This window comes from Pocillopora damicornis, chromosome 4 (genome assembly GCF_964200805.1).
Source record: "Pocillopora damicornis chromosome 4, jaPocDami1.2, whole genome shotgun sequence".
Lineage (NCBI taxonomy): Eukaryota > Metazoa > Cnidaria > Anthozoa > Scleractinia > Pocilloporidae > Pocillopora > Pocillopora damicornis.
This window is the reverse complement of record NC_142673.1, coordinates 2846942-2863183: the sequence shown is the minus strand read 5'-3', so window position 1 is coordinate 2863183 and position 16242 is coordinate 2846942. Positions and strand designations below refer to the sequence as shown.

Sequence of the window (16242 nt, the reverse complement as noted above, 5' to 3'; positions counted from 1 at the left end):
GATAAAGTACCCCACACAGAAAAGCTAATAATATGATAACAAGCCAAAACGAGCGGGCTAAGGGTACGAGTGATAATCTCAAACTATAGTTCTTCACAACAATAGGAAACCTTGCCTTAACACCTATCCATTAAGCAAGCTGATGGTTTTGCCTAACAGTTGGCAAGCCGATGTAACATATGACCCCTCCAAGTCCGAGAAATATTATCGGGAGGTGTAAACAGAGGGCTGAAGGTATTTTATGACGCAGTGAATGACAAGCCGAATGGATTTCTTAACATTCACCCAAGGTTCTTGTCGCCATGGCTGAAATCTTAGGACTCAGTCAAAATTGAATCGTAAGTCAAATTGGCTCCGACCTCATTATTTTGATCTTTAAGTCATTCGTAGTTGTATAGTCTGGCTTTTTAAGACTGCCTGTCGCCAATTATTCGCGGGCTATTTGTCAAGGTCATCCGAATGTTCTTTTTACCCACAAGATAGTTTGAGATGTTGAACGTAGCGAGCCGGTGAAATGTCTTCGAGGCGTCTGGCGATAATAATGACCTCTCAACGTCTCTCTCTACCGCCCCAAACTTTCTCGCGGGCGAAAAAACCCTTCCATAGGCGTTGAGGTAGCCGTTGGTGATCGTGATATGGATGGAAGACGAGCATATTGAGTTAAAATGCCAAAAAAAATTCACGTTAATTAGGTTTGTTTATTGATTTAAACCCACAATTTCGAATGCAAAGGGCAATTTAACTACATATCATACTGTATTGAAAGTTTTTTTTTAAGCATTTCAATCAAACCCAGTATTCATTGAGCTCGAATAATGGGGAAAGAAATTCTTGCAAATTAAGACAAATTTTTTAGAAAGCTTTAAAATTTACTCAGCGAACAACAATAAATTGCACCGATAGCTCATCTGTAATATATGACCCGCTTAAGTTAATCATCTTTGGCCAGAGACCTTGTGCCTTGACTGTTTTCTTTGCTTAACTTTTCTTTGGGGGGTTCATGATTACGTCACAACCTTCCCTGGCCTGATTCTTGACACAAGCCACATATTCTTTCACGTGGTCCGTCAAGTAACCAAGAGGTGACGATCCTTGTGACAGAATCTGAATAAAGAAGATATAAATAAATACAAAAGGTGTAAAGGTTTAAATTACAAACGACAGCCGTAAACTCTATCACAAAGGAAGGGGAAAACCTTACAGTTACTAGAATTGTGTAATGTCGAGATGTCCGGAGTTTGAGGAAATAACGTTACTGACTGGTTAAGGTTTTATGACAGAGTCATGCACTGAATTCCACTAGTCCCTTATCTTCACATTTTATTTTACATGTGCTTGACTCTGATTGCAGTTAACACATGACAAAACGAATCTCTATCCTTACCTGGTAATGAAAGTCCCGCAGATCGAATTTATCTCCCAGTTCTTTCTCTGCATATTGTCTGGCCTCAAGAATTATCCCCTGTCCTACCATGTAAGAAGTGGCTTGTCCAGGAATGCTTTCGTACCGGACTGCCTGTTGTGTACATTAAGAATTGAAATCTTCAATTTAACAATATGTTAACTGTTAAAAACAACACTTTCAGTCTTTGAGTTTGTGGGGAAAGCGGTTTAAAAAGATTACAAATGAATTATGATCAGACAAACATTGCTTTTTACAATGTTTCTTTTTACCTCACTCAGGACAAAAGGTGACTCTGCCCAAGTATAGTTTTTAAAATAGTCGAGGACCTTATCTCTTTTCATACCAAAGTAGTTCAAACCAGGATCCACGATCAATCGGATAGATCGCCACACCTTAAATAAGAACGACATTAAAAATTTCACAATTACGGTGTGACAGTGACAATCAATTGCAGCGACTGAAAGACTCAAATATCTCACGTAACCATATCAGAAGGACTGAGTTCTTATAAAGCAAAAACAGTATATGTGTCTACTCTGCTGTGGTTTATGTATCCTTACCAGCCACTTCAACATTCCGTATTTCTGCATGGGTTCGTCGTCGTACATGTCTGTATCTCGCCCAATCAGAGGATACTCAGCGTACAAGGCCCATCCCTCCTTGAAGCCTGTATAAGAGGTGCGACCATCAAGCCAGGCAATCGCACCACCACAGCTATCAAGGAAATGCTCCAGGTGTCCCTGTACCTGTAAAAAGAATTTTAAAAAAAACTTATCTCAATTTAGCTGAGCTCGGCTCAAATATCATTCAAGCGGACAAACCACTTTTGTCGAGGATGTAAGTTAATGTACATGTGTATTTTATTTGTGCTCGCAAATTGAGGCAAAAGAAAATTCCTCAAAACTGAAGACCAACGAATTTCACAATGCAGCAATTGCAAAATACAATTCTTTAGATCGCTTCATATATTTCCGTGACAAGTTCTGCGCATTTTCTTTATCGAAGCTAAATTGCCCTCATTAGACGAATAGTTTTCGAACTAAAGATACTTAAAAAAACAAATGATTTACGTAGAAACTGAAGAAAACTTAAACCTGCAAATGGTGTCCAGGCATGGCCTCATGGGCATCAACACTCCATTCTTCATACGTTGGGAACAAGCTGAAAAATGGAATCTTGAATGTTGCACTTTCTGTGCAATTAGAGTCGCTGCTGTGGTAGCTCTGGAATGTCATAGCTGGATCAAAGTTGGGCTGGACGTCAATTGGACAGGTGGGAGTGGTTGCCTTATCTCCAGTAAAATGGAACATTGGAACAGTCTTTGGTGCAAGTAAACTCATGACCTGAAAATGGAGACGTTAAGACTAAGAAAGGAGTGAACTAAGAGGTTAGTTTTAAGGAAATTCAATAAGCTTCATTTTTATATTTCCCTTTTTCCTCCGGATTATGTTGATAAGGACGTGTTTCTGGTTCTCCTTGGGCTCATAACCCCATGCGCGCCTAGCAATTAACTTTTTCGAACCATCGAAACCTACCTTTCTTATTTCATCCATCCATGCCTGCACGGCAGCCAATCGCGTAGGGCAATGTTCTTCAGCCCCTTTAATATCACTGCATTTCCGCTCTGCTTCTTCGTCTGACTCGTTTTCAGGGATTGGTTTCGTGTTAAATGCAAACTTAGAAGTATCATTTAACAATTTCTTAAACTCCTGTTTCGCGGTATCGTTATTGGCTTTTCCAGTTACCTCCCTTGCAACTTCTAAAACCTGCGGTCGGAAATGAAAAGGTTATTTTGATTTAACAGTTGCGTCAAAAGTTAAATTTATTCAACCATTTAAGTGAGGATGACGGCCCTCTCTTACTGGGCTATTTCACGATATCAACTAATCGCACTTGCTGCCATTCTTTGGCCCCTTTTCGAAGAAGCTTTCCTCTGAGCCAGAGCGTCTGGCCCAGAGGAAAGATTCATTGGGACAGTGGGAGGGGGATGTTGTATGACATCCCAAAGTGCCATTTGTAAAGTGGACAAGGCGCCAACTAACTGACCTCAAGTAGAATTTTTCGAGGATGTTTCGAAACCCAATAGGATCATTAACATTGGCTGACTGCACTAAAACTGTTGGGATCAGCTTTTGCGTGTACCATGTTTTTAATAGTGCAATGAGAAGCGTATTATATTTTATGGAACAAGAAAATGTTCATTTAAGAAAACAATTCAAATTTCATAGGACTGAGTTGGTTCATCAGTTCATCAGTTTTATTGTTTTGGTAACCGACATGACCGCCCGACGCCATTTGTCAACGTACTATACAGTCATTACACTCGCTGTCGCAAACTAGAATTCACGGCTCACCATTGGATAATAAAGGTCGAGAAGTTTTTCCCCGAGCTCTGTAACTTCCGTCGGGGTCATGTCGTTTGTTGTAAAATACGACAATATTGTGGTGTAAGCCTGCGATCCATTCAGTTGTTTACCATCGGACAGGTATGGGTTTGTTGACCAGAACTTGTTTTCTTTGCCATCAAGCCAAACATGTTTGAGTGGTAGAGTAGCCCAACCGCTGGATACATTACCTGGAACGCAGTGACGAATGTGTTCATCCTTGATGTATCTAAAGATGTACAATACATTATCGTCAGTAAAGCGTTATTATATTTTCATTTCTTGCTCTTTTGATACAAACGTAATGGTTAAGGAGAGGTAGCGTGCCACTGAACAACAGACTGGTCGCAAAAGCCCTGAAAAGGGCTCCAGACTTAACAATGTAACACGAAGGTCAAGCTCAGTTTAGCGTACTCTCTTTTATATTACGACAAAATTTCAAACGTCGTGGATAGCAGTATATATAATGAGCCTAATTTCTCGCATTTTGATTGGTTCTCCTCTTAATGGAGGACAAACGCATGGATGGCGTCACCGTTCTCAACGTTTTTCTTCTTCATCACATGAAAATCCAATGACGCACTCGACTGCGTCTCGGGTGCAGGTGAAGAGAGTGCAACACGTACTGCCTCACCTCAATAAATGAACCAGCGGTTTCCCTAGGTAATCCACCAAATATCCTTTTACAGAGTCGCTGACTTTTTTCCCATTGTGGCCTTTCTCCCACTCGCTATCTGTTTCTGTTGTTATACCACTATAAAAATTAGGATTTAACAGGGGTTGAACGAATGATTCTTGTAGCACACCTGGAAGAAAAAAAATGGGTAAGAATCTGCGTGTGGTTTACAGATTAATCTATTAATCACTAACGAGGAAAGTTCAACTAACTAATTTTTTGAATGGACAAAAACGGCATTTTAATTTTTTTTTTCTGTGAAGACAAACTTTATTCTACCTATCGTAACATTAAACTCATTCAATTTACACTTTTTATAATGTTTAATTAATAAAAGATTTATGAATAACTGTTTTTGTGTTGGAAGCACTAACTTGACGTTCTTTTCAAGATGAATTCCTTTAGACATTTTGTTTTGTTTGTTTATTTTATTAACTTTCACTAATGAAGCACTGCATCTTCTTATTGTGGGCCGCAATCAGAGAAGTCACGCAATCGTTTGCCTCAAGTGCAAGTGTATTTTTGAAGCAGGGACACTCAGCACTTGTGTGTCCGCCATGTTGTAGAGGGTTAGGGAGATTATTTTTCATCAGCCACTTACGAAATCACATCTTTTTAACTAGTCAAGGGGTCTTAAAATGTGATTTTGGCCTTATAAGGGATAAAAACGAAAGGTATTCTTTCCGGCCACAAAGATACATTCATGAGGATAATCTGCAAAATGGTTATGATATTTGATGACATCTTTAGTCTTCATAATTTTCAACTAATCCCAGACAGTACCAAAATACGTGGAATATTTCCTAAGTTCAGAGCTTGAAATATGATTCGAACGATGAAAAAAAATGAAACGCTCATTTGTGGAAGAGCTCACAATAAAAACTTCTATAGTCGCACAAAGTAACTGTAATCAGCGGAAGTTGAATTAAGATGCCAAAGAGGGAAAAGTATTCCCTCGCAATAGCAGAACTGGAATCGGAAACCCTAACATCTAAGCATCATTTTTGCCATTTTATCTTCCGATTACTCATTCAATTCGTTTGTTTTTTGAATAAATGTTTTTGATAGAATAAAATATTGCCACAAGTTTAAAGGAGAGGAAATAACAGCTAATTCACAGGCGTTATCTTCTTAGCATTAAGCCTATAATTTTGAAATAGGATCGGAAAAATGTATTTATCCGTATGCCGGCATAAGCATTCATGAAATAAGCCAATTTTGACTGTGATCCGTCAATAATTTTGCGTTCCGCTGTAAAGCATCGTTAAGAAGAAGTTACGAAGAGGTCCTGCTTTGCAATATTCTTGTTAAATCACATAATTTATTAAAATTTTAGGGGAAGGTCAAGATTACGTAATAATCGAAGTGCATGAACGCATAACACATAACGTCTTCTAAAGCAAGACGGATCCATACATCTGGATAGCTTCGCATACCTGTTTCGTTCTTTTGGTAAACCTTCATGTACTTGGAACTTAAAGCTTTAAATCCAACCTCGCACGCTTCCTTACTTCTTACCATTCCTTTACGTATTCCCATCTTCATGTTTTCGATGTACTGCACAATGCTAGCGTTAAAAGTCATAAGTTTCGTCTCTATTAGCTCAACATCCGATTCATCATTAGGTTTAAAATAACGACCCAGTCCGTTTTGCACTGCCCTTCCGATGTTGCAGATTTCCTGCCAGCAGCGTTTGTTCGGTCCCATCATCCAATCTCCAGCGTAGTAATTGACATCAAAAGGTTGACCGAATACGTGTTGAAGATAGTGCTTCACTTGGGCCACAACTTTCTTTTCTCTTGGTTTCAATGCAGCTTTGTTTATGTCCTTCTTGTTGATTTCCTTTAGCAAGTTAAAGGAAGCGTCCGTTCGAGTTTTGATCAGAGAGGGCGTCGGATCATAGGCGACGTATTCTTTTTTGATTCTCTCAGGGGTGACATCTGGGTCATCATAAACTACATAAGGATGGAGTTTATAATATGATGACTTGACTTTATCGAGGAATTCACCAAGCCCCACTCGTTTTGCTTCCTCTGAATAATCACATTTCGCTGATTTGTCTGATGTTCCGTCATCTTTTCCTTTTTCTTTTGCTGCAATAGCAATCAACGCGATTCCAACGATGAAAATGATCGTCGCGACAGCTAATATCATAATTGTGATGATTCTCTCCCTCGAGGGTCCCTGACGTCCAAAAGTAACGCTCTTCTCGTCAGACACCATCATTTCCGTACTCTTGGTCTGCTGCATGATTGTGAAGTTGCTCTCCAAAATGACTGGAATCGCCAAATTCTCCAAATTCAAAGGGCTTGTTGCCGTTGTATGATTCGCTTACCTCGCCGCAAATAAATTGGCTGACGAAAAGTAAAACTTGGCTGACGAAAGTAACGATTGGCGGAAGTAAGTGAAAAAGTTTCCGCATGACCGTCGTCCTTTGCGAATTGCTATTCACATGCCCCATCTAAGTTCAGCTAATTTGGATCGCAAATTGTCATTTTCAAGATATAAAAAGGGTAAAAAAATTACGATGAATAAAGAAGAAAATGCTGGGTCTTCCACATCTCATTAAATATATGATTTACATGGATATATATGTCGTCACATTGCTTTAATTTGTGACTGAGTGATGGTAACTAACTGTTTGTTTCCGGCTGAGTACTACCGAACACGATAAACATCTCACAATCGTTTCAGGATGGCGCGTCAAAACAAACAAAGCTTTTCCTTGCGGAAATATCTTAAAAGGTGTGATCGGCACATGATGAAAACTTAGATGGAAAAAAATTTTACTTTGAAGAGAGAGTATTCACCGTTTGAATCAGCGAATTAAGCTCACTAGATCCAAAGTATAATATTTTCAGCTCTTGGCGAGACACTATACAAAAGATGATAAAGTTTCAATATAATTTTAGAGTGGCGTCTTCGGTACGTTATTAAAATCAAGAAATTTTTTGCGGAAATATCTGAATAGGTTTGAACTGCCCATCGTGTCACAGGCGGCCCAAGCTCCAGCTGTAAGATGATCATCTTGCGCAGTAATAGTCATGGCGGAATTATAAGAGTTTGTATGGGAATATTTACGACCGCTCTAAGGAATAAAACAATACGTCAAATTCTTAATAAAAATATCTCACCTTACTTCCACAGCGTATCACTTGGTATCTGACCGCTTCCTTTGGTGAAACGAACGCATTTTAGCGAGTTGTCAATTTCGAGGTTTTCAACGTACATGGGAAAAGCCCAAGGCTGAACACTCCATTTCCGAACGCTCGATCTGAGAAGCGAAAATTCCAGCGCAAAATGACCGGGCGGAATAGCGGAGTGGCGGAAGATCCTACGACGCGGAATGCCTCGTTTTCATGATGTCACAAAAGTCTCACAAAAATTAAATTGCATTGAAGTAAGATAATGATTTCTGATAAACAGGCAAAAATAAAAGAAGCATGGTTTAATCGTCATTGGAGCCTTGCCAGAGGATAGACCGATTGAGGAACAGTGAAGTTCTTGAGCTAGCCCCTATGAATTTTATTACTATTGTTATCACTATTATTATTATTAATATTATTATTATTGATATGATTATTTTGACCTTTTAATTATAGGTTGAGGGTCAATAAGTCACTATATTCTTGAATCGTCTTTTTCTTATTGAATACTCACAAATATGCGGGATGCGGCAGGTTTTGTATTTCGCATGTGAGACAAATCTTCTGCAACACTGTCTTCTAGCATTAAAATTCAAGCACTGGTTCTCTTAAGTGCTTCAAAAAATTTCTTAAACTGCCTATTTTTAACAATTAACAAGATCCTAATTAGGCTTGGCCTTTCGTTAGAGTCGGAAAAAAAGAGCCAGCCACTAAAATGAGCAATCACTAACAAAAAGTGCACATCATATATAGTGTAAAATAGGTTTCGGTATGTTTTGCCAACGGGGCGCGTCTCCTGTTTTCTTTCCATTGCGTTTCTTCGGTGGTCTCAGAATAACGTCACAGCCTTCTTTCGTCTTGCCCATAACACACGCTACATATTTTTCAATGTGATCTGATAAGTAGGCCAGCGGAGAGGACCCCTGAGCGAGAACCTGAAAAAAGTTTACATATGTCCAGCTCCCATTTTTTAAACCTAGTATTGCTATTCCTTTTACACATAGCTTTTCTCGCTTTCCTCGTTTTTTCTAGTCCAATTTTGGAGCTCAGCCATTGACTGGCACCTCTCTGGGTGGCATTTAGGCAGTCAACTGCGACTGTCTATTACATTGTCGGGAAGTGACAAGGATATCGCTAAGTAGTTCCGCAGGAAATCTCCATTCATCTGGCGATTACGGCAGCTGTTTATCTAACTTATGATTTCTCAGCTATTCGGACAATTACGACCTTGTTTCAATAAAGCAGACCAAACTGTGATAATCGGATGAGTAATTCGCTAAATCAGGACTTTATCGTCAAACAACAACATATTTATTTAGTTCGAAGCCAGTTATTGTAATCTTCTGGCAAAATATCCTTACCATTGCTATTGCTATAGCCATAATTTGGCTCCTCAACACCCTTAGCACCCTTAGTAACATTGCATTTGGTTAGATAATGAAAATAATGTCCACATAACCTCAAAACAAACAATGCGTTCATAGCCTATTGACGTCCGCAGTGGCATTTAGGGATGAAATCCCTTAAAACGAATGTATGAGACGTATTTACTAACCTGGTAATGGAAATCTCGCAGATTAAACTTTTCCCCCAAATTATCTTTAGTATACTTTCTGGCTTTTTCAATCTCCAATTGACCAATCATGTACGCAGTCGCTTGTCCTGGGTTGCTCTGATACCGAGTAACCTGTTGAGGTCACCAGCAGTACAAGTAATTTAATAACAGAAAGTAAGAGACTATCAACAGTTATAGTTAAATTGATAAATGTGTTGGATTATGACGACCTGTCCAATGGCACATTTCCGAGTTATGTTTGCCTCCTTTTCAAAACGAGCTTGGAAAGTTGCTTTAAAACTTTTTAAACGCTATACTTGTAACAATAATTCTTTTTTTTTTTTAATTATTTCACCTCTTTTTGTGCAAGGTCTGTATCGTCCCACGCATATTTTCTGAAGTATTCCAATGCCTCGTTCCTTGAGAATCCAACGTAATGTAAACCAGTGTCTACGATCAGCCGTATTGCTCGCCAAACCTACAGGTAGAGGGAAGTGTAATCATTCAGAAAAAGGGTCTGAACTCCGTTGATGATTGCATACTTTTATGTACCCGTCTGTGAAACGGCGATGCTGCCATGAATTAAACTTAATCAATCTCTACCTGCCACTTCAGCATTCCAAACCTCTGCATCGGTTCGGTCTTATAAGCGTCTGTATCCTGGGCTATAAGCGGGTTTTCAGCGTACAACGCCCATCCCTCTGTAAACGCTGTGTAGTACGTGACACTATCAAGCCAACCAATAGCACCACCGCAAATGTCGCGGAAGTGTTCTGCATTACCCTGAACCTGTGGATGGAGTATAAGCCGGTATGTCGAGCTGAGTGGACTGATATCGACTCTCGAAACAATTTGCAAATTTGCTTACGAATCTTTATTATAATAAAGCTTGTTAACACGTAAACCTGTGTATGATGTCCTGGCGTCGCCTCGTGTGCGTTCACGCTCCATTCAGAAAACCTGGGACCCATATTTTCCAAGAAAAATGGAAGGTTGTATTTGGCGCTTCTTGCGCAGTTTGGACCCGCACGTCGATAGCTTTGAGCTCCGCTGGACGGATTCAGATCGGGCTGCATATCAACTGGGCAGCTGGGTGTGGTCGCATAATCCCCAGTGAAGTGGAAGAGAGGAATCGTCTTCGGAGCAAGCAAACTCATCACCTATTCCGGCAAAATCGGGAACAGTTTGCTCTTACTTCTACCTGAATTGACTTGAGGAAACGTATCAAAACAATTTGCTGAAATGTCTTTGTTTTAAATAGATGAGACTTGGAAAATGCATTTCTCGCGTAGGGAACAGATCACGCAGACTTCTAGATTGCCAGATGACCGCTACGTTTGACTGAGGAAAAGTTTAAATTCAAACTACTCCGATAAAGGTGTTCAAGTTCAAACAGTCAAATTTTTTTGGCTACCAAAAATCTTTTAATAAGGGTGGGGGTTAGGGTTGGGGGGTGGGGGTTAGGGTTGGGGGGGGGGGGAGGTGAGAACTTCGAAAAAAAACGATGCCAATTTGTATTTGGTGGGAAGTCGGATTGACAGGAATATCACGACAGATCAATAATACTTGCTGGACATCCTCTTAAACCACACTAAATGGAGCCTTGCCCCAAGGAGTATCGGCTCATTTAGGGTCTAAATTAACACTTCCAAGAACAATCCCGTACCGGATGTTAAGGGGTTTTCCTTATCGGGGCCAACAGAAGATAAAGTAATTTAGCATACTTATATTATCAGTATCAAGAAAATGCAATACCTTCCTTGATTCAGCCATCCAGAGCTCCAAAGTAGCCCACCTCGTGGGACAATGTTTCTTAGCTCCTTCAATATCGCTACATTTCTTGTGTGCATCTTTATCAGACTCGTTTTTGGGAAATGGATCCGCATTGAAATAACTATCAGATGAAGTTAGTATGTCTCTGAACTCCGATATAGCCGTGCTGGTATCGTTGATCTCAGTGACAAGTTTTGCAACATCGACAACCTATGAATGAGTCAAAAGAGGAAATAACTAGGAAGAAATTCGGAGGTGGTACGAGGTATTGTCTTAAAGAAATGACATCACTAACAGAACGATTCTTTGTTTAGACAAAAACTGGAAATAACCTCACCATGGGATAGAGAAGATCAAGCTGCTTTTTACCAAGCTCATGAACTTCCATTACTGTCATGTTATTTGTTGTGAAATACGACATGATCTTAGAATACGCCAACGATCCATTCAGCGGTTCACCAGTGGGCAGGAATGGGTCTGTGGGCTGGGAGGTGTTCTCTTTGCCGTCGAACCAAACATACTTGAGTGGAAGACCAGCTAAACCGCTAGACACGTTGCTTGGAACACAATGACGAATGTGTTCCTCCTCGACGTATCTAAATTACAATCATTATGATGTTTTACATTTTTGTCCCTAATGTGATCCTGATCAGTAGGCGGATAGCTGTAGATAGCTGTTATTATCATAGGTTTTGCTACTTAAGGGAGTTATATCAGTCGATAACTTTAGAAATAGATTCCCTTGACTTTTGAAGGAATAAGCGTAAAAATGTCAGAATATAAATATAATATGACAGAATCAGCTTCTGAGACCGAAAAGGTTCATGAATTGAAGAAAAGATCTTAAGATCGCTGTAGCGCTATATTGTTTCGTGTGTCCTACCTTTCTCTGCCATAATGGAGGGTGTTAAGTAATAAAACCAAGATCCAACCACAGTCACAACTGCACTAACTGCACAAAATATCGTTTCTCCCGGCTTAAATCACATCCTTATCCAGCTATTCTAGTGCTGAACGGTATTTTAAGTTGTCTTTGGTGACTGTTAAGGACCCGTCTGGAAAGCGCTCACACGAAAACTATATTTAGATGAAAGCCCTCCAGCTGTGGCGATCGCAAGTAGTAAACAATATTCTATGTGGGTTTGTATATCAGCCCTAAGATGACTTCCCCAGATAATCTCTGGATAATACTTGGTACATTGAGACAAGGTCGATGTTAGAAGGTTCTTTGAAAAATGCGAAAGCAGGAGAAGAGGTTATAGTAGTCGATATTTACCGAGCGGCGAGATAAATATCATGACTTTCACCGACACCGAGGTATTGTTTTAGCATGTACCATAAAGAAAAAAAATTTATTCTTGGAAATATATTGGAAAATGGTCGGAAATCAAACTCTAAATCTCACGTGAGATTTTGCCTTCTTGTGTGCTCGGGGCCAAATAGTAAAAGTACTTGCTAATCACTTCCGAACTCGTCAGTTAGCGCGTTCGAAGAACATTAATAACCTTCATGGGGTGTACTACAGTAAAGTAACGGATAATTTCTGTTCCTCGCGTGCTAAATAAACAAATCAGTTGCTAAGGCCATCGAAAGTTAGCCGGATAATTTTCCGAATATAGGTGCCTAATGAACGTGATGAACATCCAGTTCCACAAGCTGTGGAACTCTGATCTCAGCAAAAAGTCACAGTCGAGTTCAAAAAGCATTAAGAAAAAGAAAAAAAATTCCTAAAAGGAAATCGTTCGAACCAAGTTTGAGCTTATTAAGATGCACCTCATACTGTGCTCTTTAAGTATAATTATACTGTACCTTAACATTTGTTCAAGCGGTTCTCCTAAATAAGTCACCAGATATTCTTTGATAGTTTCTTTGACATTCTTTCCATCGTGCGCCGCCTTCCATTTGTTATCCGTATTTTCTGTGATGTTGCTGTAATAATCAGGATTCATCAGGGGTTGAACGAACCACGCTCTTAGTACACCTGCAATGAAAGTACTGCGGATGATCAGTTTCATTTTAAATCCCACAACACAAAAGGACAACAAAACAGTATTGATCAAACTGTGTCCATGTCTCTTTTGGTTGGAAGTATGGACTGGCTTCAGAGCTCAGCAACTAAGTTTACTAATTTCAAGGTTACTCTTTTTTTGGATAATCAATTCATCTGAAAGAGTTAGAAACTTGTACACTCGATGTATGGAAGCCAAACATCTAAACTAATATTTCAGCCACTTCTAACTTAATATTAGAATATTCACCGAAGCCTTAAAATGTTCCGCATGGACCATAAAACTTTATTGGTCGATCAAGGTCTATAACAGGGGCCAAAAAAAGTTTTCCTGTTTATTTGTCTATTTATCTATTTACTCATGGCGGTATCTTTGTTGATCGGATTGCCACACGACTTAAAACCTTGAAGCCTATACGTAATTGCAATACTGTATCTCAAAAGCAATGCATCCTTGACAACGTCGTGAATAGTTTTAGAGTGGATTTATTAAGAGCGCACGCAAAGTTTCAAATATATACATGTACCTTGAAAACAACTCGTGTATTTCTCACTTCGATGAGCAATTCGTGGAACTTAAAGAATTTCTTTTGTCAATTGCTCAGCCAAATTATTTTTAAAGGGCCGTAGCAGTGTAGTCCGTTAAATTCTAACCCTTCAACAAACCTTCAGCAATTTTGAATTCAGGATTAAATTACTGATGGTCCTATCCTATCCATGTCCTTGGGACGGTGTAATATACTTATGGTTAATCAACTGTTACGCAACATTCACATTTTTTCCTTACCTGTTGCGTTGTATAGAGAAACATTCAAATAGTATCTTTTGATTGTGTTAATACCAGCTTCACACTCCTCTACACTTCTGACCATTCCTTTGCGTACTCCCATCTTCATGTTCTCGATGAATTGCAAAATGCCAGCTTTGTGAGTTTTCAGTTTTCTTTCGATTAGCTCCACATCAAAAGAATTGTGAGGCTTGTGATGTTTACCTAGTGACATATTAACGGCGTACCCGTGAAAGCAAATTTCCTGCCAGCAAAACGAATTCGGTCCCATCATCCAGTCTCCATTGTAGTAATTAACATCATACGGCTGACCGAATATGTGCTGCAGAAAATGCTTTACCTGAGCAAGTGCCTTCCTCTCGCGGGGTTTCAACGTGTCTTCGTTGATCTTTTTATCATTGATTTCTTTCAGCAAAGCCAGAGCAGTATCCGTCCGCTTTTTAATCATATATGGTGTTGGATCATAAGCAGAGTACTCCGCTTTGATCGTTTCTGTTTTTACTTCTGGGTCTCGGTGCACGTCGTAAGGATGAAGTTTATAATACGTCGCCTTCACACGACTAAGAAACTCACCAAGACCAACTCGATTGGCTTCTCTCGAAAACTCGCAGTTGTTTTGATCTCGCTGCCCTGTGGTTTTCTTATCGTTGTTCACTGCGAGTACAATGAGCACAATTCCTGCAAGAAGGAAGATTAAACCAACGGCCAAGATGACGATTGACACAATTCTACCGGCCGAAAAACCACTTGCGGCAGATTTGACATCTTTTTCGTCGGAAAACACCGTTTCTGAGCTTTTATTCATCTCCATGATGCTTATCTTTGTATAGAATCCCTCAACTGAACCTACCTCGCAGTATTTGATAAAAAGCGTTTGCGCTGAACCATACATGAGATTTATTAATGACCATTAACCATTTATAAAAACGGTTGCAATTGGCTGTTGCCCCTCGATTGAATTAGCCACTACCTTAGAGACCGGGGATGAGTGCAGGGTTCGTAAATAGTATCACACCATAAATGCAGTAATTAGATCAATATTTCACTTTTGAATTAATATGAGCCTCAATTGTCTTTCAAAACGTTACACACTTCAAATCTCTTAAGATCATGTGGCTAAGAGTTAAAGTCCTGGGATATCGAGTAAGTATCGTTCTTCATTTATTAGACATACGATCGCATTTACAGTTCATCAAATGCTGGATGCAATGATAGTGTAAACCTTCTGTCTTTGATGTTGATTCTGGGAAAAAAGTTTATGATGAGAGTGACACACTTTATAATATGATGATGATTTAATATGATGATAAGAACAAGAACAGGAGCAGAGAATTCTGACTCAAAAGTAACTAATCGCCCTCAAAGGAAAAACAAAACAAAAATCACAAAAACACTTCGAACTCAGATCGACTTTATTCGAAGTTTACTCCTGTAACAACGCATGAATTTCAACAACTGTTAAATTTTAAATATTGATTTGAGAACCTAACTGATGAAACACCGCCATATTACAACATGCCATAATCAACTGCCTACATCCGGCACGTAAACGTGCTGAGATATTTCTCCATCCACGAGCGTGCGAAGGGAACCGACACCGTGTCGCGGCACAATATTTCCGAGCGAAATAGAGACTACTGTGTGTGATTTTTTTTTTGTGATTTTTTTTCTGTTTTAGCAGCTTGTGGGGGCTGAACCTCTATTGACAGCTTACGCTCTTGAATGCCCGCTGTGCAAGAAGATGTTAGTGCAGGTATCGTTGTCGAGGTCCCCTTAACAAAGTAACGTCGTCTCGGATGTAACCGTGAAACGTAGGATCCAGCCGGAGTCTGAGATTCCATTTTTTGCCACTATGCCATGACGAAGGTGATGGGGTATCGTTTTACCAGGACTTTTGATACCTTTATAACATTGTTGGTCTCTGATTAAGTGGCGATCTCTGTAATTGCGGTCCAAGGCGTTTCGAATGGAAAAAAAAAGTTTTGCCTCAAACTTTGTCTATTAAACTATCTTTAGTAGTGAGTAAATAAAACTACATTGGTTTCTGGAAATACGTTTAAAAAAGATTTTGAGAGCTATCAATAATCAAAGATGCTAGAGCTCCTTTTTGATCTGTTGCGACATCGTAAATTTCAAAAGTTGACAAGCTCGCTCCTCGTAACACATTGCATGCAGCAAGAAATGGTTTGTATTCCTAAATTGTGTCATATATACGGGGTTTGGAAAGCAGTTCAATTTTGACGTGTTTATTCAGAGGTTCGCCATAATCAAAATCACCAAAATTCTGAAGTCACTATGGCGAAAGAAACTATTAAGTGTAAGATGTTTTTACATTTCCATGCTTTCGAATATGTTATTAGAAGAAATCAACCCGGCGGAGTTTTCGATGGTTTGGTCTGGACTTGAGAAATATCACCCAATAAAGAAAGAAAGAGTGTTTTTGGCCAATACCAGAAAGCTGTCCGACGATTTCTTGCTGCATGCAGCGTGTTGTCCACTTTTGAAAAT

At 39.5% G+C, this 16242-nt stretch overlaps 2 protein-coding genes across 2 annotated transcripts; both read right to left on the bottom strand.

Moving 5' to 3' along the window:
* Nucleotides 1-678: 678 nt before the first annotated feature.
* LOC113665258 (uncharacterized) lies at nt 679-6936 on the bottom strand. The gene is made up of 9 exons (XM_027180934.2): nt 5902-6936; nt 4424-4595; nt 3760-4018; nt 2941-3171; nt 2500-2748; nt 1966-2151; nt 1675-1797; nt 1385-1516; nt 679-1104 (listed from the first exon to the last, which is right to left on the bottom strand). Exons 1-9 carry the CDS (start codon nt 6713-6715, stop codon nt 979-981), a joined length of 2292 nt encoding a protein of 763 aa, XP_027036735.2. The 5' UTR covers nt 6716-6936; the 3' UTR covers nt 679-978.
* Nucleotides 6937-7898: 962 nt separating this feature from the next.
* Nucleotides 7899-14721, bottom strand: LOC113665256 (uncharacterized). The gene is made up of 9 exons (XM_027180932.2): nt 13735-14721; nt 12749-12920; nt 11277-11535; nt 10922-11149; nt 10072-10326; nt 9770-9955; nt 9522-9644; nt 9167-9298; nt 7899-8546 (listed from the first exon to the last, which is right to left on the bottom strand). The coding sequence occupies exons 1-9, from the start codon at nt 14624-14626 to the stop codon at nt 8355-8357; spliced, it is 2439 nt and encodes an 812-aa protein (XP_027036733.2). The 5' UTR covers nt 14627-14721; the 3' UTR covers nt 7899-8354.
* Nucleotides 14722-16242: the final 1521 nt, after the last annotated feature.